The sequence below is a fragment of the Lithobates pipiens genome, unplaced genomic scaffold, assembly GCF_037356315.1.
Source record: "Lithobates pipiens isolate NorthernLeopardFrog02 unplaced genomic scaffold, aLitPip1_a1.2 Scaffold_11, whole genome shotgun sequence".
Classification (NCBI taxonomy): domain Eukaryota; kingdom Metazoa; phylum Chordata; class Amphibia; order Anura; family Ranidae; genus Lithobates; species Lithobates pipiens.
This window is the reverse complement of record NW_027507696.1, coordinates 1784856-1809909: the sequence shown is the minus strand read 5'-3', so window position 1 is coordinate 1809909 and position 25054 is coordinate 1784856. Positions and strand designations below refer to the sequence as shown.

The window sequence follows — 25054 nt, the reverse complement described above, 5'->3', positions numbered from 1 at the left end:
TCATGCTAAAAAACTGTCTTTTATTTAAGGATAGTGACCATATGAAGCCATTTATTATCACATAGTTGTTTGGCTCCTTTTTAAATCATGATAACAGAAATCACCCAAATGGCCGTGATCAAAAGTTTACACACCCTGGAATGTCCTTGGTACAGACACACAAGGTGACACACACAGGTTAAAATGGCAATTAACCACTTCAGTCCCGGAAGGATTTGTCTTTGGAATGACGAGACACCTGTTACTTCATAGTTTGCACGGTTAAGATTGGAGCACCACTTTTCACTCCTCACACCTGCATCCCAGGAATATTTTAGAGACATTATTTATTTATTGAGATATTGATTTCTATGAGCACGGATTTATTTTTCATTATTTGTTATACAAGATTTTTATTCGCACTGGATATAATTTTTTACAGTTGCATTTTAACCACTTTCAGACCAGACCATTTTGCTGGTCAAAGACCAGACCACTTTTTGCGATTCGGCACTGCGTCGCTTTAACTGACAATTGCGCGGTCGTGCAACGTGGCTCCCAAACAAAATTGACGTCCTTTTTTTTCCAACAAATAGAGCTTTCTTTTGGTGGTATTTGATCACCCCTGCGGTTTTTATTTTTTGCGCTATAAACAAAAATAGAGCTTTTTGTTATAATAAATATCCCCCAAAAATATATATAAAAAACATTTTTTTCCCTCAGTTTAGGCCGATACGTATTCTTCTACATATTTTTGGTAAAAAAAATCGCAATAAGCGATTATTGATTGGTTTGCGCAAAAGTTATAGCGTTTACAAAATAGGGATAGTTTTATAGCATTTTTATTAATAATTTTTTATTATTTTTTTTTTACTAGTAATGGCGGCGATCAGCGATTTTTATTGTGACTGCGACATTGTGGGGGACCCATCGGACATTTTTGACACATTTTTGGGACCATTGTCATTTATACAGCAATCAGTGCTATATAAATGCAGTGATTCCTGTGTAAATGACACTGGCAGTGAAGGGGTTAACCAGTAGGTGGCAGTGTAGGGGTTAAGTGTTCCTAGGGGTGTGTTACTAACTGTAGGGGGGTTGGGCTTTCATTTAGTGAACACTGATCTCTGCTCCAATCACATGGAGCAGAGATCAGCGTCACTAGTTGCTAGGCAGAATGGAGAAATTCTGTTTACAACAGCATTTCTTCATTCGGCCGCTCCGTGAGACGATTGCGGGTATGCCCGCGGCGATCGAGTCCGCGGGTCCCGCGACCGGACTCACGGGGTCCCGATCAGCGCGGGAGCGCGCCGCCGGCAGTGCGCTCCCGATGGCAGGGCGGCAAATTTAAAGGGACGTACATGTACGCCCATTTGCCTGCCCGTGCCATTCTGTCGACGTACATCAGCCCGCGCTGGTCGGCAAGTGGTTAAAGGCCATTTTACCTTTTTGCACGTTTGCTTTCTACTGCCATCTTGGGCCCAGTTTTAGTATTACTTTCTACTTCAGAGTAGAAGTATATGTTATAGATAGTTTCAATTGTCCCTATCCCTGTACATTGCACACTCACATTGGTCCCTACCCTCAAGGAGCCCACAATCCAAGGTCCCCATTCATATACTAGGGCCAATTTTTTGGACAGAAGCCAATTAACCTACCTGCATGTCTTTGGATTGTAGGAGGAAACCGGAGTACCCGGAGGAAACCCACGCAGGCACAGGGAGAACATGCAAACACCAGGCAGATAGTGTTGTGGTTGGGATTTGAACCAAGGACTCTTCTTACTGCTAGGTGAGAGTGCTAACCACTACACCACTGTGTATAGATATATAAAAAAATATATATACACACAAACACACATAAATGTTTTCTGCATTTCTGTTTGAAACTGAATAGGTTGTTTTACAAGATGTGGGTTCACTGTCACATACTTTAAGCATTGAATGTTCTTGCTTGTTATATCGTTTTGACCCGATTCAAACTGCTTTTGGATTTCTTTAGACTTTTATGGGGAAAGACAGAACAGAGATCTGATCTGTCTCAGTATAAAGTATGCACTCACCTAGAACTACGAACAGAGCTGGTAGCACAATTTGGTGAAAAATCATTGCAGAAGAAGGCGATAAAACAGACGCTGAACAATTCACTTCTGAAACATTCCACACAATCATCCCGTTGAGGTCTGGTGGGTAGTGACAAGTCACCAAGGTGGAGTCATTCAATCTGGAAGCGTTAACTAATTCTGCAACACAAAATAGAACAGTGTCAAAAGATAAAAATAAAAAAAAGGATGGAATAACTGTCCATTTATTGCAAACAACATAAAATACAACTATATGCAGTTATTACATGTAATAAAAGTATTTGGTTTAAGAATTTCCCTTACTTTTTGTTTATATTACTTCATATTTATGTATTGACCAGCAAATGTTACAGGGGCTGGCATAAACTGTAACACTGCTGAAGAGGCCATCATAAAATAAAATCACCTTTCTTCTTACCTGGTCATACAGCAGTATTTCCTCTGCTGGCTCAGTGATTCTCACTAAGGCCCCTTTCACACTGGGGCGGTGCGGCCGTCGGCGGTAAAGCGCCGCTATTTTTAGCGGCGCTTTACCGTCGTTTTAGCGGCGGTCTGCGGGCGCTAGCGGGGTGGTTTTAACCCCCGCTAGCGGCTGAAAAAGGGTTAAAACCGCCCGCAAAGCGCCGCTTTGCCGGCGGTATTGCCGCGCTGTCCCATTGATTTCAATGGGTAGGAGCGGTTTAGGAGCGGTGAATACACCGCTCCTTCACAGCTCCAAAGATGCGGCTAGCAGGACTTTTTTCACCGTCCTGCCAGCGCACCGCTCCAGTGTGAAAGCCCTCCGGCTTTCACACTGGAGTGAAAGGGGCCGGTTTTTTCAGGCGCTACACAGGTGCTATTTTTAGCGCTGTAACGCCTGAAAACCGCCCCAGTGTGAAAGGGGCTTTAACATGAACGTTGGACTGAGGTGAATGGTTACATCCAGTCAAAGCAGAGTGGAAGAAATTGATCCTTGCTGCTGAAGATAGTGATTAGGACATGTTTTCTAGTTTGCCTAATCAATTCATTCACATCATCCAGACGAATACAGGCAGATTGAGCAACTCACACCTTTGTAAAATAAACCTTAAAACTGGAAACTATTACCCACCATGTGAGTATAACTTGGTCAGCAACGGCCAACAGACCCCTCCCCCCACCCCGCAGATCCCACCCAAGGTAAGTCTGCATAGTGCCCTATGAACTCGCCCGAAGGCAACCGACGTCTGGGAGGCGTGCTTATTCCCAAGAGTCAGCGGTGTGCAGCGCCCGTGCTCCAGCAACAACCTATAAACAGTGCACATCACATGCCTTTGCGGAGCTAGCAGAACAGCATATAACCAAGAGATGCTGCTATAACAACCTAACCGGTTCGTGAAAATCACCTGGATTATGCCAGGGGCTCAAACTTACAGTACCTTAGTCCTTGGAAGTGTTAATGTTAGGACCGACCCTGTTATGGAAGTCCAGAGGCCATAGTACAAGGATAGACACACATCCATCATCATCACAGGGGAAGCAGCTGCCGATGTGGTGGGCGGGGGTGATGGTCACCCGTACCGCCGGTTACACTGCCTCAGTCATTTCAAGGTAAGAAGCACAGAAAATAATAGTAAAGAAGCCAACCGTTCCCACAGGTGGCAACTCCCACCTTTAGTTTAGGTCTATGCCTTTATATCTCTAAATAGTTGTCATGAAACAAAGAAAAAAACAATATGGCAACAGATCCCATCCCCAAGAGATATTGGAAGGAAGCTCATTGAGCCACTGTTCTCACCTATTAATGGACATCATTTTGCAGTGGCGTAACTAGAACCTTCAGGGCCCAGATGCAAGAAACCATGAAGGGCCCCCCTGAACCCCAGCCAGGGCCCTTCCCTCCGAGGCCGGCAGTGGAACTCCAGGGCGTGGTCACAGGTATGACCTTTGTGAGCCCTGTAGTTCCACCACTGGCATCAGTAGTTTTATTTTTAGGTGCCCCATTGGGGGACTGTCCCTAGGCAGGATGGGGTCCCCGTGCCCAGAAGAGATGAGGTCCTTTTCTCCAGGGCAGATGAAGTTACTGCCCCCAGGTGAGAAGGGGTCCCTGTCCCCAGGGGAGATGGGGGTCCCTGTCCCCATGTGAGAAGGGGCCCCTGTCCCCAGGGGAGATGGGGGTCCCTGTTCCCACGTGAGAAGGGGCCCCTGTCCCCAGGGGGAGATGGAGGGGGTAAGTAATGGTGTGTGGGGGATGGGGTCCTCTCACTCACCATGACCAAGCTGCAGGCCGCGCACTCATCCATATTGGCCTGGGCTCCATCCAGTGTGCTGGACGGGCAATCAGCATATCTCCCAGAAAGACCTTTTTATCATCTGTGTATGACGGGGGAGGAGGGGGGCTGGCAGACAAGCCTGCAGTGTCCTCCGGGGAGCCGGCTCTCATAGGGCCGCACTGCATCTGTGTGCTTAAAGTTTGTTTACCCGGGAGAAGTATGCAGTGCAGAGTGGGCCGGACTCGGGGGGGGGGGGGGACACTGGCTGGGGAGAACAGACATCGGACTGAGCGGCAATGCATGGAGCAGGAGAGGGGTACGCTGAGGAGCCGGCCGAGGACACAGGTCATGCAGGGAATGCACAACTAAAGAGCAGCCAGTGCGATAGTCCAGCATGGAGCTCTGCTAGTCACCCTCCACCTCCAGCCACCCGTGTGCATGGTGCACTGGTACCCCTAGCTGCCTATGCTGCTGCCGGCCATATGTAGAGGGGGCTGCATGGGCCCCCAGCAGCACAGGGCCCAGTTGTGGTCGCGACTGCTGCACCCCTTATAGTTATGCCCCTGTCATTTTGGCCAGACAGCCCTGGACTTGGAAAATAGCTTTTATGAAAGTGCGTATACAGAGATTAAAAGTTATCTATATATTCGGACATATTTAAATACCTTGTAAAAACAGTATGAAATCTTTCTGCTCACAGGAGCAGTTCCATGGATTCCCATGCAATCTCAAAGTGGCATTCACGGAAGTGAACACTTTACGTTCAAGCGATGAAATCTTATTGTAGGACAAATCCAGAGATGACAGTTTGCCCAGGGTAGCAAAGCTCCCACTTTCAATGCTGCTGATCTCATTCCTGCTAAGATTCAGAACTTTCAAAGCAGAGTATCCCTCCAGCATACCAGGACGCAACTGGCGAATCACATTTCCAGCCATGTTGAGCTGCTCCAAAATTGTGGAATCCTTAAACCAAGAGGGCGATAGAGTTGTCAGCTTGTTGTTCTGAAGCTCAAGAGTGATTAGTAATGAGAACAGCTCAAAGGCTCCCGATTCAATGGTGTGAATTTTACTTCCGGTGAGTGTAAGGGTCACAACAGACTTCAAGTTTGGACTGGAAAACACTGTGGAATTGATCAAGCCAACATCCCTTTCTTCAAATATAAGGGTCTTGGTGCCTTCACTGTAATCTGTTAGTAATAAAATAAGGGTTAGGCCGGGCTAAGTAGCCAAATCTAAATACATGGATGCATAAAAAAAAAAAAAAAAAAAAAATAACATACAGTTTTAACCTTTCCTAATCTATGAGAAAAAGAAAACGTTGGGACTTTAAAGCGGAGGTCCACCCTAAAGTGGACCTTCCGCTCATAGGAACCCTCCCCCCCTCCCGCGCCACAATTGACACCTTTCAGGGGGGAGGGGGGTGCAGGTACCTGTACAGTACAGGTACAGTGGTGTGAAAAAGTGTTTGCCCCCTTCCTCATTTCCTGTTCCTTTGCATGTTTGTCACACTTAAGTGTTTCGGAACATCAAACCAATTTAAACAATAGTCAAGGACAACACAAGTAAACACAAAATGCAATTTGTAAATGAAGGTGTTTATTACTAAAGGTGAAAAAAAATCCAAACCATCATGGCCCTGTGTGAAAAAGTGATTGCCCCCTAAACCTAATAACTGGTTGGGCCACCCTTAGCAGCAACAACTGCAACCAAGTGTTTGCGATAACGTGCAATGAGGCTTTTACAGCGTCCTGGAGGAATTTTGGCCCACTCATCTTTGCAGAATTGTCCTCATTCAGTTACATTAGAGGGTTTTCGAGCATGAACGGCCTTTTTAAGGTCATACCACAACATCTCAATAGGATTCAGGTCAGGACTTTGGCTAGGCCACTCCAAAGTCTTCATTTTGTTTTTCTTCAGCCATTCGGTGGTGGACTTGTTGGTGTGTTTAGGATCATTGTCCTGCTGCAGAACCCAAGTTCGTTTCAGCTTGAGTACACAAACAGATGGTCGGACATTCTCCTTCAGGATCTCTTGGTAGACAGCAGAATTCATAGTTCCTTTTATCACGGCAAGTCTTCCAGGTCCTGAAGCAGCAAAACAGCCCCAGACCATCACACTACCACCACCATATTTTACTGTTGGTATAATGTTCTTTTTATGAAATGCAGTGTTCCTTCTACGCCAGATATACTTGGACACACACCTTCCAAAGAGTTCCACTTTTGTCTCATCGGTCCACAGAATGTTGTCCCAAAAGTCTTGGGGATCATCAAGATGTGTTGTGGAGAAATTGAGACGAGCTTTGATGTTCTTTTTGCTCAGCAGTGGTTTTCTCCTTGGAACTCTGCCATGCAGGCCATTTTTGCCCAGTCTTTTCCTGATGGTGGAGGCATGAACGCTGACCTTAACTGAGGCAAGTGAGGCCTGCAGTTCCTTGGACGTTGTTGTGGGGTCTTTTGTGACCTCTTGGATGAGTCGTCGCTGCGCTCTTGGGGGTAATTTTGGGCGGCCGGCCACTCCTGGGAAGGTTCACCACTGTTCCATGTCTTCGCCATTTGTGGATAATGGCTCTCACTGTGGTTCGCTGGATTCCCAAAGCTTTGGAAATGTCTTTATAACCCTTTCCAGACTGATAGATCTCAATTACTTTCTTTCTCAATTGTTCCTGAATTTCTTTGGGTCTCGGCATGATGTGTAGCTTTTAAGGATCTTCTGGTGGACCTTACTGTGTCAAGCAGCTCCTATTTAAGTGATGCCTTGATTGTGAACAGGTGTGGCAATAATCAGGCCTGGGTGTGGCTAGAGAAATTGAACTCAGGTGTGGACAACCACAGTTATAGTATGTTTTAACAAGGGGGGCAATCACTTTTTCACACAGGGCCATGATGGTTTGGATTTTTTTTCACCTTTAATAATAAACACCTTCATTTACAAATTGCATTTTGTGTTTACTTGTGTTGTCCTTGACTATTGTTTAAATTGGTTTGATGTTCCGAAACACTTAAGTGTGACAAACATGCAAAGGAACAGGAAATGAGGAAGGGGGCAAACACTTTTTCACACCACTGTATCTGCACCCACTTCCGGGATAGCTCTCTGCGGAAAGGGGCGTAGATTACGCCCCTTTCCGAAAGTCCCCCGCTGCCTGCTGGGAAAACACACAGATCCCAGAGGCAGCGGGTCCATCCTTATTGCGCAGCGTGACTCGCGCATGCGCAGTAGGGAACCGGGAAATGAAGCCGAAAGGCTCCACTTCCTGATTCCCATACCCAAGATGGCGGCGGCAGCACCCGAGAGACGATCGAGAGATCGGCTTCGGGTGCCGACATCGCGGGCGCGCTGGACAGGTAAGTGTCACTATTTTAAAAGTCAGCAGCTGCAGTATTTGTAGCTGCTGGCTTTAAAAAAAAAAAAAAAAAAAACGCGGAGTCCCGGCGGACTCCCGCTTTAAATGAGGCGGTGACCAGGTAAGGTCAGTTGCCTCCATCCCTATTTGAATAAAGAATTCAGGATGACTGAGGGTTGGGACTTTGAATGAAGCAGGCAGGTGTGAAACATTTAAAATTTATTGGAAAATCAATGGTAAGTTGCATGAGGGTAATCATGAGTACACCAAGAAAACCAATATATTCAATTCAATGGATAAACACACAGCAATAACAATTGACCACTAAAAATACAAATCACATATTACAAGTGATCATTAACCACTTACAGACCGGACCATTTTGCTGGTCAAAGACCAGACCACTTTTTGCGATTCGGCACTGCGTCGCTTTAACTGACAATTGCGCGGTCGTGCGACGTGGCTCCCAAACAAAATTGACGTCCTTTTTTTTTCCCACAAATAGAGCTTTCTTTTGGTGGTATTTGATCACCCCTGCGGTTTTTATTTTTTGCGCTATAAACAAAAATAGAGCGACAATTTTGAAAAAAACGCATTATTTTTTACTTTTTGTTATAATAAATATCCCCCAAAAATATATAAAAAAACATTTTTTTCCCTCAGTTTAGGCCGATACGTATTCTTCTACATATTTTTGGTAAAAAAAAATCGCAATAAGCGATTATTGATTGCTTTGTGCAAAAGTTATAGCGTTTACAAAATAGGGATAGTTTTATGGCATTTTTATTAATAATTTTCTATTATTTTTTTTTTTACTAGTAATAGCGGCGATCAGCGATTTTTATTGTGACTGCGACATTATGGCGGACACATCGGAGATTTTTGGGACCATTGTCATTTATACAGTAATCAGTGCTATATAAATGCAGTGATTCCTGTGTAAATGACACAGGCAGTGAAAGGGTTAACCAGTGGGTGGCAGTGTAGGGGTTAAGTGTTCCTAGGGGTGTGTTACTAACTGTGGAGGGGTTGGGCTTTAATTTAGTGAACACTGATCTCTGCTCCAATCACATGGAGCAGAGATCAGCGTCACTAGTTGCTAGGCAGAATGGAGAAATTCTGTTTACAACAGCATTTCTTCATTCGGCCGCTCCGCGAGACGATCGCGGGTATGCCCGCGGCGATCGAGTCCGCGGGTCCCGCGACCGGACTCACGGGGGTCCCGACCAGCGCGGGAGCGCGCCGGCGCGCTCCCGATGGCAGGGTGGCAAATTTAAAGGGACGTATAGGTACGCCCATTTGCCTGCCTGTGCCATTCTGCCGACGTACATCGGTGTGCGCTGGTCGGCAAGTGGTTAAGTGAGTAAAGCATATAGTTGGCATAAAACATGGCATATAGTAGCTGTATGCATTTCGTGGATTAATCCACTCTTCAGGAGCATGCACGTGGAAAACTGAATGCTGTAGTATAATGACAACAAGAATATCTGTAAGGTCTGACCCGGTCACAGAAAGGAGGAGATTAAAATAAAGTAATTAGAAGTAATACTGGCTAGGATAAACCCCCCAAAACCACTCTCAAAAGTACTTACATTATCTGTATCTATGCAGTAGCAATGTGCCAAAATGAATCAGAATAACCCCATAGGGGTATCACTGGTGGGAGCTGAGGTGGTTAAGGCAGACCAGGACTGGACAAAGATGGTTTCCAAGAAAGGAAATTCCAAAAAGTAATAATGGTCAACAATGACCATATGTGCTAAAAATAAAAGAGAAATTGTAAAATAGGTTGGGAACTCATATTTATGTGGTACAATAGGTCACCTGTCCTAAACTTGGTAAAGGATAGGATAATGAGATGCTAATGAGTGTATATGTAAGCTTAAAGCGGGAGTCCGCCGTTTTTTTTTTTAAAGCCAGCAGGTACAAATACTGCAGCTGCTGACTTTTAAAATAAGGACACTTACCCGCCCAGCGCACCCGTGATGTCGGCACCCGAAGCCGATCTCTCGATCGTCTCTCGGGTGCTGCCACCCCCATCTTGGCTATGGGAATCAGGAAGTGGAGCCTTTCGGCTTCATTTCCCGGTTCCCTACTGCGCATGCGCGAGTCGCGCTGCGCAATAAGGATGGACCCGCTGCCTCTGGGATCTGTGTGTTTCCCAGCAGGCAGCGGGGCACTTGCGGAAAGGGGCGGGCACTTGCGGAAAGGGGCGTAATCTACGCCCCTTTCCACAGAGAGCTATCCCGGAAGTGGGTGCAGATACCTGTACTGTACAGGTACCTGCACCCCCCTCCCCCCTGAAAGGTGCCAATTGTGGCGCCGGAGGGGGGGAGGATTCCAATGAGCGGAAGGTCCACTTTAGGGTGGAGCTCCGCTTTAAGTTAGTGAGAGTAGAACGTTATAATGATTGGAAAGGTGAAATACATAGAATATAAAGAATATTGAGAAACCATATCAACCAAAAGAGATTAGATGAGATAAAATAGAAGTGCAGCATAAATAAAATGGTGAAAAAGTAAGATAAAATGACCTAATAGACACTTCAGTGTTGAGTGATCCACAAAGATCCACAAAGTGTGCAGATAAAGGGGCTGGAACCACCATGTGAGTCAATCTGCCCCAGAAGGCTTATAAGGGCTAGTCTACCACATGCGATTTGTATTTTTAGCGGTCAATTGTTACATTTGTATGTTTATCCATTGAATGGAATATATTGGTTTTCTTGGTGTACTCATGAATACCCTCACGCAACTTGATTTTCCAATAAATTTAAATGTTTCACACCTGCTTGCTTCATTCAAAGTCCCAACCCCCAGTCATCCTGATTGCTTTCCTAATCTATCCACAGCTAAAAGCAAAAGTGTTAGCTATAAGAAAATGTTAATGCTACAGGCTCCCCTCACAATATGAAATGTTTACTTTTATATTAGAGGTACTGAATTGGGAACAATTTATTGCAGGTACATTTCATTGCTGGAATTTCCAAGAGCCAGAAGTGACAACATTCTACATATATTATAGTGAGCCGGCAATAACATCTTTAAAGGGAAACATGGCTTCCAGATGTCATTAACCGGTTCCCGACCAGCGCACGCCGATGTACATGGCACGGGCAGGCATATTGGCGTACAGGTACGTCCAATCTTCAATGCTGCCCTGCCATCGCGAGCGCCCCGCCGCCGGCGTGCTCTCGTGCCGGTCGGGACCCCCGTGGGTCCGGTCGCGGGTCCCGCGGACTCGAACGCCGCGGGCATACCCGCGATCGTCTCACGGGACGGCTGAATGGAGAAAATGCTGTGTAAACAGCATCCCCCCGTTCTGCCTAGCAACTAGTGACGCTGATCTCTGCTCCATGTGATTGGAGCAGAGATCAGTGTTCACTAAATGAAAGCCCAGCCCCCAACAGTTAGTAACACGCCGCTAGGAACACTTAACCCCTACACTGCCACCCACTGGTTAACCCCTTCACTGCCAGTGTCATTTACACAGGAATCACTGCATTTATATAGCAGTGATTAATGTAGAAATGACAATAGTCCCAAAAATGTGTCACAAATGTCCGATGTGTCCGCCACAATGTCGCAGTCACAATAAAAAAAAAAAAATCGCTGATCGCCGCCATTACTAGTAAAAAAATAATAGAAAATTAATAAAAATGCCATAAAACTATCCCTATTTTGTAAACGCTATAACTTTTGCGCAAACCAATCAATAATGGCTTATTGCGATTTTTTTTTTACCAAAAATATGTAGAAGAATACGTATCGGCCTAAACTGAGGGAAAAAAATGTTTTTTTAAATATTTTTGGGGGATATTTATTATAACAAAAAGTAAAAAATTATGCGTTTTTTTTCAAAATTGTCGCTCTATTTTTGTTTATAGCGCAAAAAATAAAAACGCAGGGGTGATCAAATACCACCAAAAGAAAGCTCTATTTGTGGGAAAAAAAGGACGTCAATTTTGTTTGGGAGCCACGTCGCACGACCGCGCAATTGTCAGTTAAAGCGACGCAGTGCCGAATTGCAAAAAGGGGTTTGGTCTTTGACCAGCAAAATGGTCCGGTCTGTAAGTGGTTAAAATAGTCCAAGTCTGTTTCACACACATCCAGAAACAGAAGCCTCCTTCAAAAATTAGTTGCACAGTATAAAATATTTGAAACCTACCCCCATTCAAATAGTTGCATACAAAAGTATACTCATTTAAAAAATATGTATATATACAGTTTGGTGCAAAAAAATGTTGCTATTCTAAAATAAACATTGAAACGGGAGCTGCAATACTACTTCTAAACCTGTAAGTGTTGCTGCCATCAAGTTACTGAATGTGTCTAATGCTACAGCTGACAACTTTGTTGACATAGCAATCATTAAGCTATGGAGTAACTATGGAGCCACACAACCAAAATTCTTAAAGCGTATCTAAACACAAGAAAATAATTGAATATATTGCAGCTTACCTTTCCTTGTGACTGATGGTTTTATTCTTTTAGGCTGGGTTCACAGTAAAATTGGACGCTGCTCACAGCAGGGGTCCGATGCATCACTGTTCTCCATTTCAGGGACAAATCAGGCCGGTTTTTTGCCTGAATTCAGTCCTGAAATGGAGGCAGAGACACACAGGACCCCTGTGCAATCTGCTCCGCCGCCACCGCAGAGATGTGTGAACCGGCTTCATTGAGAGCGGATCACAGTCTCCTGTCATGCTAGATGGATGCGGAGTAACCTGCATCCAATTCGCATAAGCGTGAACCCAGCTTTAGGCTGGCTTCGCATATATGCGGGTTCAGTTTTGGTGCAGTCCAGTGCGGTTTTCACACTGACAGCGCACCTGAACCGAAATAAAAATCACACATGACCCTTTTTAAATTCGCACCACAACCGGCCCACATGTAAAAGAACCAGCTCCATTGAAAGTCAGTCTGTTCGCATATGTTCTGCGAATCAGATGCTCTTCAAAACGCATCTCATTCACATATATGTGAACCAAGCCTTAAACTTTCTTCTCTATTTTCACCTAGTATTCCTTGCCAGGAACACACTTCTGGTCTTAGTGCCGGTTCACACAGGGGCGACTCGTCAGGCGACTTAGCTGCCTGACAAGTCACGTCCCGCTCTGTGCAATGGAACCGTTCTAATCGGAGCGACTCAAGTCGCTCCGACTTAGAAAAAGGTTCCTGTACGACTTTTGGGGGCGACTTGAGGCGACTTGCATTGACTTCTATACAGAAGTTGTTTTGCAAGTCGCCGCAGTGGTCGCATCCAGGTCGCCTGAGGCAGTCGCGCTGTAAGTTGTGCTGCCTCAGTGTGAACCGGACCTTAGGGTGACAACCATACTGTATCGCCACAGCGCCTAGAGGCGATTCAGTTCGCATTGTGCGCTATACAAGTATTTCATTCATTCATCTACGAGGAGCAGTGTTGTCTCCCTAAGAAGGGAGTGTGTTAGGACTACAGTACCTCGAAAAAGTATTCATACCCCTTGAAATTTTCCACATTTTGTTATATTACAACCAAAAACGTAAATGTATTTTATTGGGATTTTATGTCAAAGACCAACACAAAGTGACGCATTGTTAAGTGGAAGGAAAATAATAAATTGTTTTACATATAAATAACTGAAGAGTGTGGTGTGCATCTGTATTCAGCCCCCTTTACTCTGATACCCCTAACTAAAATCGAGAACCTTAGTGAACAATCAGCATCATGAAGGCCAAAGAACACACCAGACAGGTCAGGGATAAAGTTGTGGAGAAGTTTAAAGCAGGGTTAGGTTATAAAAAAAATATCCCAAGCTTTGAACGTCACGGAGCTCTGTTCAATCCATCATTTGAAAATGGAAAGAGTATGGAACAACTGAAAACCTACCAAGACATGGCCGTCCCCCAAAAATTAAAAGGCTAGGCAAGGAAAGCAAATTTTCTGTTAACTTTGACTGGTTTACATCTCGAGATTGCCTTACAGAATCTAGCGATGAAAGGATCTTCCTGTAACCGTTTTTCTAAGTATACACTTAAAGAGGGATTCCGCCAAAAAAAAAAATATTAAAAGCCAGCAGCTATAAATACTACAGCTGCTGACTTTTAATAAATGGACACTCACCTGTCCCAGGGTCCAGCGATGCCGGCAGCCGAGGCCGATCGATCGCTCGGCTCTCGGCTGCTGCCGCCACCATTCTAGGTGAGGGAATCAGGAAGTGAAGCAAATCGGCTTCACTTCCCGGTTCCCTACTGCGCATGCGCGACTTGCGCCGCGCAATAGGAAATCTCCGCGCTGTCACTGGGACCCGTGTGTGTCCCAGCAGACAGCGCGGCAGGACAGGAAATGGCGTAGACTCCCACGGGAGTCTATGCCCGGAAGTGGGTGAAAATACCTGTCTTTGACAGGTATCTCCACCCCCCTCCCCCCTGAAAGGTGTCAATTGTGACACCGGAGGGGGGGGAGGGATCCGATCAGCGGAGGTTCCACTTTAGGGTGGAATCCCGCTTTAAGGCAGCTATCTGAACCTTAATAGTACTGGGACAAAAATTTGTCCCTGGACTTCATCCAGACCGGCCCACTTTAATTTTGCAAACACGCACAAAGACAGTATATAAACTGTACGCAATTGCGCAAAAAAAAAAAAAAAAATATTCCACTGTAAGTAAAAAAAAAACACAGGTCACTGCACTATGGGTGAGCTGGGACTTGGGTATCCGTGGTGTCACTGAAAGAAACACATTTGTAAAAAGGATTGAAAAACATTTATCATTTTCCTTCCACTTCACAATTATGTGACACTTTGTGTTGGTCTATCACATAAAATCCCAATCAAATACATTTACGTTTCTGGTTGTAACATGACAAAATGTGGAAAATGTTAAGGGGTGTGAATACTTTTTCAAGGCATAGTATGTAGCACTCCCATCCTCTCCATAACGTAGTAGGAGGTGCTTTGTTGTTAAATAAGATGAGCTGGAAACAATTCTAAGTGAAAACTTGTGTGTAAAGAGCGTAGAGAGTACAGGAAGTTGTCAGCTTTCAAGATTTCTGGCTGGATGAACAGCTACTTTTTGTACTATTTTAAAAGATATAACACAATGTTTTCAATTATATATTTAATAGATCATAGTGGAGGAAATACATTTATTGTTAAAGTTTACATACAAGTATTAATATTTTTCCAGCCGTAGCATAAAGTATCTCACAAAAGTAAGTACACCCCTCACATTTTTGTAAATATTTTATTCTATCTTTTCATGTGACAACAATGAAGAAATGACACTTGTCTACAATGTAAAGTAGTGAGTGTACAACTTGTATAACAGTGTACATTTCCTGTCCCCTCAAAATAACTCAACACACAGCCCTTAACCACTTGCTTACTGGGCACCTAAACCCCCCTCCTGCCCAGACCAATTTTCAGCTTTTAGCGCTGTCACTCTTTGAATGACAATTACGCGGTCATACAACACTGTACCCAAATGATTTTTCTGTCCATAAATAGAGCTTTCTTTTGGTGGTATTTGATCACATCTGGGGTTTTTATTTTTTGTTAAAAATGTTTTTAAAAAGACCAATTAAAACACAAAAAATATACAAAAGTTTTATATTTTGTTAATAAATGTTGCAAACAGGTAGTTTTTCTCCTTCATTGATGTACGCTGATGAGGCTACACTGATGGGCACCGATAGGCTGCATTGGTGGGCACTGAGAGGTGGCACTGAAGGGCATTGATAGCTGGCAATGATGGGTGGCAGTGATGGGCACTGGTAGGTGACACTGATAGGCAGCACTGCTAGGTGGCACTGGTGAGGCACCAATTGGCACCACTGGTGGGCATCGATAGGTGGCACTTGTGGGCACTGATAAGTGGCACTGATTGCTGGCACTTGCGTACTGTGGGCACTGATTCATGGCATTGGCAGGCAGTACTGGTGGGCACATATGACACTCTTCCTCTTTGGGACCGATGTCCCTTCAAACAGAAGCCAGTGATCGGCTTTTTTTCTCCTCACGCTGTCAGCGTGAGAATAAATAAAAAACACGATTACTGATCCTCTGCTTACATCAAATGATCAGCTGTCATTGGCTGAGAGCTGATCACGTGGTAAGTGAAAATGTCCAAATTGGGCCCAAAGTGTCAATATTTTGTGTGGCCGCCATTATTTTCCAGCACTGCCTTAACCCTCTTAAGCATGGAGTTCACCAGAGCTTCACAGGTTGCCACTGGAGTCCTCTTCCACTCCTCCATGATGACATCACAGAGCTGGTAGATGTTAAGGACCTTGCACTCCTCCACCTTCGTTTTGAGGATGTCCCACAGATGCTCAGTAGGGTTTAGGTTTGGAAGACATGCTTGACCAGTCCAGCTTCTTTAGCAAGGCAGTGGTCGTCTTGGAGGTGTGTTTGGGGTCATTATGTTGGAATACTGCCCTACGGTTCAGTCTCCGTAAGAAGGGGATCATGCTCGGATTCACTATGTCACAGTACATGTTGGCATTCATGGTTTCCTCAATGAAATGTAGCTACCCAGTGCCAGCAGCAGTCATACAGCCCCAGACCATGACACTCCTACCACCATGCTTGATTGTAGGGAAGACACGCTTTTTTTCCTGCTCACCTGGTTGCCCCCACACACGCTTGACACCATCTGAACCAAATAAGTTTATCTTGGTCTCATCAGATCACAGGACATGGTTCCAGTAATCCATCTCCTTAGTCTGCTTGTCTTCAACAAACTGTTTGCAGGCTTTCTTGTGCATCATCTTTAGAAGAGGCTTCCTTCTGGGATGACAGCCATGCAGGCTAATTTGATGCAGTGTGCGGAGTATGGTCTGAGCACTGACAGGCTGACCCCCCCACCCCTTCAACCTCTGCAGCAATGCTGGCAACACTCATACGTCTATTTCCCAAAGACAACCTCTGGATATGACACTGAGCACGTGACCTCAACTTCTTTGGTCGATGATGGAGAGGCTTGTTCTGAGTGGAACCTGTCCTGTTAAATCGCTCTATGGTCTTGGCCACTGTACTGCAGCTCAGTTTTAGGGTCTTGGCAGTCTTACTATAGCCTAGGCCATCTTTATGTAGAGCAACATTTTTTTTCAGATCTTCAGAAAGTTCTTTGCCATGAGGTGCCATGTTGAACTTCCAGTGACCGATATGAGAGAGAGAGAAATCATAAAAAAATTTAACATGCCTGCTCTCCATTCACACCTAAGACCTTGCAACACTAACGAGTCACATGACACCGGGGAGGAAAAATGGCTAACTGGGCCCAATTTGGACATTTTCACTTAGGGGTTTATTCACTTTTGTTGCCATCGGTTTAGACTTGGGTGTGTTGAGTTATTTTGAGAGGACAGCCAATTGACACTGTTATACAAGCTGTACACTCACTATACATTGTAGCAAAGTGTCATTTATTCAGTGTTGTCAAGTGAAAAGATATAATAAAATATTTACAAACATGTAAAGGGGTGAACTCACTTTTGTGAGATACTGTAATGAAGCAAATATTTGATAATATATGGATCAAATAAAATAAACTAAATTGGGGTTAAGTTACTTAATACAGAGTAGAGACTTCAAATTGAGTGTTCACTTTGAAAAGTGAATGTTACTAATAGAAAAAGGATCACGTCACCTTATTTAACCACTTTCAGACCGGACCATTTTGCTGGTAAATGACCAGAGGTCTTTTTACACTTTGGCACTGCGCTGCTTTAACTGGTAATTGCGCGGTCATGCAATGTTGTACCCAAACAAAATTTGCGTCCTTTTCTTCCCACAAATAGAGCTTTCTTTTGATGGTATTTGATTGCCTCTGCGATTTTTATTTTTTGCGATATAAACGTAAAAAGACCGCAAATTTTGAAAAAAAATGATATTTTCTACTTTTTGTTATTAGAAAAATCCAATAAACTCAATTTTAGTCATACATTTAGGCCAAAATGTATTCAGCCACATGTCTTTGGTAAAAAAAAAGTCAATAATTGTATATTTATTGGTTTGCGCAAAAGTTGTCACATCTACAAACTAAGGTACGTTTTCTGGAATTTACGCAGCTTTTAGTTTACGACTGCCTATCTCATTTCTTGAGGTGCTAAAATGGCAGGGCAGTACAAAACCCCCCCAAATGACCCCATTTTGGAAAGTAGACCCCCTAAGGAAATTGATAAGAGGCATGTTGAGCCCATTGAATATTTTATTTTTTTGCCTCAAGCGATTGAATAATGACAAAAAAAAAATTTTTTTTTTTTTTTTACACAAAGTTGTCACTAAATGATATATTGCTCACACATGCTATGGGCGTATGTGAAATGACACCCCAAAATAAATTCTGCTGCTTCTCCTGAGTACGGGGATACCACATATGTGGGACTTTTTGGGAGCCTAGCCGCGTACGGGGCCCCGAAAACCAAGCACCGCCTTCAGGCTTTCTAAGGGCGTACATTTTTGAGTTCACTTCTCACTACCTATTACAGTTTTGAAGGCCATAAAATGCCAAGATGGCACAAAACCCCCACAAATGACCCCATTTTAGAAAGTAGACACCCCAAGCTATTTGCTGAGAGGCATGTTGAGTTCATGGAATATTTTATATTTTGCCACAAGTTGCGGGAAAATTACAAACTTTTTTTTTTTTTTTTTTTTTTTCACAAAGTTGTCACTAAATGATATATTGCTCACACATGCTATGGGCATATGTGAAATGACACCCCAAAATAAATTCTGCTGCTTCTCCTGAGTACGGGGATACCACATATGTGGGACTTTTTGGGAGCCTAGCCGCGTACGGGGCCCCGAAAACCAAGCACCGCCTTCAGGCTTTCTAAGGGCGTAAATTTTTGAGTTCACTTCTCACTACCTATTACAGTTTTGAAGGCCATAAAATGCCAAGATGGCACAAAACCCCCACAAATGACCCCATTTTAGAAAGTAGACACCCCAAGCTATTTGCTGAGAGGCATGTTGAGTCCATGGAATATTTTATATTTTGCCACAAGTTGCGGGAAAATTACAAACTTTTTTTTTTTTTTTTTTTTTTTCACAAAGTTGTCACTAAATGATATATTGCTCACGCATGCCATGGGCATATGTGAAATGACACCCCAAAATAAATTCTGCTGCTTCTCCTGAGTACGGGGATACCACATATGTGGGACTTTTTGGGAGCCTAGCCGCGTACGGGGCCCCGAAAACCAAGCACCGCCTTCAGGCTTTCTAAGGGCGTTACAGTTTTGAAGGCCATAAAATGCCAAGATGGCACAAACCCCCCCCAAATGACCCCATTTTGGAAAGTAGACACCCCTAAATTTAGGGGTACACTAGTGAGACTAGGTAATAAATGGCGGGTGCCCTGAAACTATAAAAAAAATAACTAACCAATCAGCGTCACCTGTAACAGTTATATGGTGATCACTGGTGAAAGGGTTAACTAGGGGGCAATCAGGGGGCTTTATGCGGTAGTATATGGGGGTCCCTGGCGCTATAAAAAGCTGCGGCGAACCTAAATACCTACCTGCCTAACTAGCGTCACCTGTGACACTAATACAGCGATCAGAAAAACGATCGCTTATTAGGCTGGGTTCACACTGGAGCGATGCGGGAACGCCACGAATGCGCGGCGGGTTCCCGCATCGCATGCCTCCCGGCGGCAGTTCACACTGCCCTATGCGAACTGCTGGGAGTGTCAGTGAAATGTTACTGACACCCCCAGATCAGTTCGCATATCGCAGTGCGATCTGCAAACTCGGATCGCATGGTGTGAACACCCATGCGATCCGATTCTGCTGCGGGCCAAAAAAAGGGTCCCGTGCGAATTTGCGGCGGGTGCGGCGGGTGCGGCGAATGGCTGAACTCGAATCGCACAGAGATCGGATGTGATTTGCACTGCAGTGCGGTGCGAATCACATCCGTTCTCAAACCGCTGCAATGTGAACCCAGCCTTAGTGACACTGGCGACGGGGGGTGATCACGGGGTTAAACCTTTATTGGGGGGGTTAGGGGGGTACCTTAGAACTAAAGGGGGCTAACCCTAACTGCCCTAACAGTTATTAGTCACAAATGACACCCGCCGGGTGATCAGGGGGTTAAACCTTTATTAGGTAATAAATGGCGGGTGCCCTGAAACTATAAAAAAATAACTAACCAACCAGCGTCACCTGTAACAGTTATATGGTGATCACAGGTGAAAGGGTTAACTAGGGGGCAATCAGGGGGCTTTATGCGGTAGTATATGGGGGTCCCTGGCGCTATAAAAAGCTGCGGCGAACCTAAATACCTACCTGCCTAACTAGCGTCACCTGTGACACTAATACGGCGATCAGAAAAATGATCGCTTATTAGGCTGGGTTCACACTGGAGCGATGCGGAAACGCCACGAATGCGCGGCGGGTTCCCGCATCGCATGCCTCCCGGCGGCAGTTCACACTGCCCTATGCGAACTGCTGGGAGTGTCAGTGAAATGTTACTGACACCCCCAGATCAGTTCGCATATCGCAGTGCGATCTGCAAACTCGGATCGCATGGTGTGAACACCCATGCGATCCGATTCTGCTGCGGGCCAAAAAAAGGGTCCCGTGCGAATTTGCGGCGGGTGCGGCGGGTGTGGCGGGTGCGGCGAATGGCTGAACTCTAATCGCACAGAGATCGGATGTGATTTGCACTGCAGTGCGGTGCGAATCACATTCGTTCTCATAAACCGCTGCAATGTGAACCCAGCCTTAGTGACACTGGCGACGGGGGGTGATCACGGGGTTAAACCTTTATTGGGGGGGTTAGGGGGGTACATTAGAACTAAAGGGGGCTAACTCTAACTGCCCTAACAGTTATTACAGTCACAAATGACACCAATGCAAAAAAAAAAAAAAATGACATTGGTGTCACTGTGACTGGGGGGCAGGGGTAATTGGGGGGGTGATCGGGGGGTAAAGGGGGGGTGTGAGTGTGCCTGGCATGTTCTACTGTGTGTGTAGAGTGTTGGTGCAACTTACTGATCCGCTCTCCTCCGTGTCGGAACGAAAAATACCGACACGGAGGAGAGAATACATCACTTCCTCTCCTGTGTTTACATTACAGGAGAGGAAGTGATGTCACCGGGGATTTCTATTCGTCGGGAGCGATCGCGAGGGGGTGGCCATGAATGAATGGCCGTCCCCTCGTCCGGGATCGCTCCCGTACGAATACCGACCGCCGCAGGCACCGGGCGGGGGCCCGATCGGGCCCCCGACCCGCGGGAGGCAAGGGACGTACATGTATGTCCTTATGCCTGCCCGTGCCATTGTACCGACGTACATCGGCGTGCGGCGGTCGGCAACTGGTTAATAGGGTCGCTAAACATTCACATTATTAAGAGAACTGTTTTTATTCCTATCGTAAATTAACCCCAATAGCTTCCCAGCAGCTGTAGCACTACAAGTTCTAGCATATCCTAAATTTATAAGGGTTTTCTTCCAATTAAAGTATTTACTTTGCAAAGAGCTGGTCATGGGCTGCTTTGTAAAAATTCTTATACAAGAATACAACAATTTTTTACTTTTTTTTTTTTTTTTAAAGCTAATTATATTTTGGTGAATGCTACACTAAGAATTAAGTGGCCAAAATATAGTATAAGCATAACAATCTATTTTTGTTTACTATTTTTTTTTGACAAAATGAGAACTGCCCCAGAAGCTTTATCAATTTCCATTTAACGAGCAACCAATTTTGCCTTTTGTTTACTTGATTGGTAGGCTCTGATGACATGACCTGAGCGAAGTGTAAGGCTCGGTTCACACAGGGGCGACGTGTCCAGGTGACTTAGCCGCCTGACAAGTCGCGCTCCGTTCTGTACTACGGAACCGTTCTAATAGGAGCGACTCAAGTCGCTCCGACTTAGAAAAAAGGTTCCTGTACTACTTTTGCGGCGACTTCGGGCGACTTGCATTGACTTCTATACAGAAGTCGTTTTGCAAGTCGCCGCTGATCGTGTGCAGGTCGCGGCGCTGCAAGTCGTGCCGCCCGCTGTGTGAACCGAGCCTAAAGGATAACTACCAAGATACAAATTACAGCCAATGTACAGCAAATATACAGACATTTAATAGTCAACGTTTGTTCTGGTAATTTATTCAATTGTTTTTCCTAGAGAGTCATTTATGCAGGCCATACATGGTCAAATTTCGAACGAATTTTCTTTTCAAAATCAGAAAATTCGTTTTTTTTTTTGTGATCCGATGATGCCACCATTGATTTTCAAAATTCGGCCGACCAAGTCTTCAATTTCACCTCATGTTGCTACAGAAAAGAATTTTCGTGGCCGGGAATTTTCTTTTCTCTCCGTAAATTTTCTTTTATCTCCGTACATTTTCTTTTCTTATTACATTTCTCGCACGATTCTCCCATCGATTAGAAAATCGTTTGTTTTTTTAAAAATTTCCAACATGTCCGATTCCTCAAATTTTATTTCTGCACGAAAATCGGCTGTTACTGCTGTTACTGCAGCCCACTAATGGTGCGAAATTCATACGAAAATTCTTAGATGCGATTTTCGAAAGAAAATTCTTTCGAAATTTGAACCGTGTATGGCCAGCATTACCCAAAAATTCTGTTAAAAAAATAAATACATATTCACTATTGGATACATTCAGTAAAATGTATCTGTGGTACCTAAATTAATCAGGCTATCGCAATGTGTAAACCAGACTCACCTTTCTGAAAAGTCTTGCAGTAATATACTCGGTCTGCATCAGATCCAGTGCAGGTAGCTGCATTATCATTTACCATTCCCAAAAGCATTACAAGTCCAAAAAAGGCTGCAAAAGTGGTCAACAAAGTCATAAAAATCACAACAAATGCACTTAAAACTTGAAGGCAAGACAGACGAGAGGAGATACATAGCTACAAACATTCAGAGAAGATAGATACATATATTAATTTAGCAAAATCTGATATACTGTTTATCTGATCATAAAAGAAGATGAAGCATTTTTCAATCACTTTTTGAAAATTTTCATTAAAAGAAACACACAATAAATATGTTTCTCTTGCCTTTTGATCTTTTTTTTGGTCTCTTAAAATCAGTCAAATGGAAATCTTAATAAAACTGTCAAATAACTTTTTGGGATTTTTGACTAAAATTCGGATCAAAAACCAGATAGGTTTTATATACTGTATACTCACATTTGAAAAAATATATATATATTAATATATAGCAGCATACCTTTTATCTCCATGGTGTGTGTGTGTGTGTATGGAGGCAGCACACAGATAAATGGGAGCTCCAGGACTCAGCTACAGAATATGTTCTCCTAAACAAAGACAAGTCAGGACCCGTAATCAGAAAAACGGACAAATTCTCCCACACAATTTCCTAGGGTGACCGCTAGAGTCCAAGGGATGCATGGCCAATCGAGTGTTACAATGTTTGTTATTTGTTAACTATCCATATTAACCAGTGCCAGGGTCTCCCCCAGGATGAGAATACATTTCTATATTGTGAAAAGAATTGGCCATTTGTCATGCAAGACATCGATAAGAAGATGTAAGCGGTAAATCGTTATCCTACTTCGTGTTTTGTTGTGATTCAAGTTATTTTTCAGTTGATAAATTAAAGGCATACGTATTAATTAAATTATGAAGGACGACATGCAAGAATCTATGCCAGCCAAACAATCTTTAATTTATTTGACAATAAAGAGTAATTTAAGTGGTTGCTAGGAGTTGCAACACGGCACAGAACAAGAAAACACACGGCATGTAAATGCATAACCAGCAAATGGCCCGTGTCTACATCCTGGCCAACACTTTCCTTTGCAGGGGGAATCCTGTATATAATCAAGCGCTTCTATTAATGAAGAATCTGTGATAAAAGTGGGTGTTCATTAGTCAGGGGGTGGAGCAGCCAGTTTCTGGAAGAATTTGTGGGTGTTCATTAGTCTAGGTGTGTGTGGTCATCAGTCCAGGGGAGTTAAAGGCATAGGTACAGCTTTGACCAAAGCGGAATAATGCCCGTGCTATAGGTGTAGGCCAATTGCGTACCTTATGAAGCCTGATTGGAAAACTTCCAAGATGCTGCTGAGAGGCCTTGTGTTACTGCTCACCTTGACCATCATCACAGGTGTGAGCTCTTTCTGCGATTCAAACCCCCTGACCCGTGCATTCTCGCCCATCGCGCAAGTAGCTCTGAGATCAGCATTTAGGACAGGGATATGCAATTAGCGGACCTCCAGCTGTTACAAAACTACAAGTCCCATCATGCCTCTGGGTGTCATGCTTGTGGCTGTGAAAGCCTTGCTATGCCTCATGGGACTTGTAGTTCTGCAACAACTGGAGGTCCACTAATTGCATATCCCTGATTTAGGAGCTCGCTCCTATGATGATGAACAGTATGATGAACAGTATGATGAGCAGTATGATGAGCAGTAATACTAGGCCTCTCTTAGCAACATCCTTAAAGGGGTTGTAAAGGTTTGTTTTTTATTTTCTAAATAGGTTCCTATAAGCTAGTGCATTGTTGGTTCACTTACCTTTTCCTTCGATTTCCCTTATAAATGTTTTTTTTCTTTTTTTTCTTTGTCTGAATATCTCACTTCCTGTTTCTCCTCAGTAAACTTCACACCATCATCCGAGCGGTGGTTAGTCAGCCAGAACAGCTTACTGAACAGCTTACTGAAGAGGAACAGGAAGTGAGAAATTCAGACAAAGAAAACAAAGAAAAAAAACATTTATAAGGGAAATCGAAGGAAAAGGTAAGTGAACCAACAATGCACTAGCTTATAGGAACCTATTTAGAAAATAAAAAACGAACCTTTACAACCCCTTTAACAGCATTCTAGAAGTTTTCCAGCCAGGCTTCATAAATGGCATACATCTATAGTAAGGGCATTATTTAAAGAGGAAGTAAACTCTCCCACTCTGATGCTTCTTTTCATTTAGTCCATTATAATAAGTAATTATCAGACTATAGCCACTGTAATCCAGCCCAAATCGCATATTACTTACTGCTTAAAGAAACTTTAAAAAACTTGTTTCCAGGGGTTAGGCAGCGCCATCTTAAGTATTGTTTTCTGAGTCCACAATGGAGTGCATTTCCGCCCTTACATTGAGCACTTCCTGTACTGTTAACCAAGCCTCCTTCTCAATCCGACGTTTCTATGGCAACCCTGCTTCCCTGTTCACAGCTTACTTGTTTATTTCATAGTATTTACTTGTGCCGATGTCTAATGTTTGCCTTTGTCAGACTTATTATCTTCAGCTGATAAGACTGCAGTAATGGCCAAGTTTAGACTGTATGTGAGGTCACATGGTGTGTAGGAGGAAGCTCTGAGTGATTAGCAGAGTTCAGTGTTGTGCCGTAGGAAGTCCTGATAGCAGATAGATAAGACAGAGTGTGCCGTAAATCAGGGGAGATCTGGGCATGCTCAGTGACGTCATTCTACAGAACAACAAGG

The 25054-nt window shown here is 44.1% G+C and overlaps 1 protein-coding gene across 1 annotated transcript in view; it reads right to left on the bottom strand.

The window, feature by feature from the left end:
• LOC143959432 (uncharacterized) overlaps window positions 1-22413 on the bottom strand; it is a 75726-nt gene extending 53313 nt beyond the window's left edge. Inside the window, exons 1-3 of the mRNA XM_077468079.1 lie at window positions 22313-22413; window positions 4959-5480; window positions 2042-2221 (exon numbers count right to left, since the gene is read on the bottom strand). Of these exons, the coding sequence (XP_077324205.1) occupies window positions 2042-2221; window positions 4959-5480; window positions 22313-22400 (790 nt within the window). The 5' untranslated portion in view covers window positions 22401-22413. The remainder of the gene's footprint in view (window positions 1-2041; window positions 2222-4958; window positions 5481-22312) is intronic.
• Between the last annotated feature and the right edge of the window lie 2641 nt (window positions 22414-25054).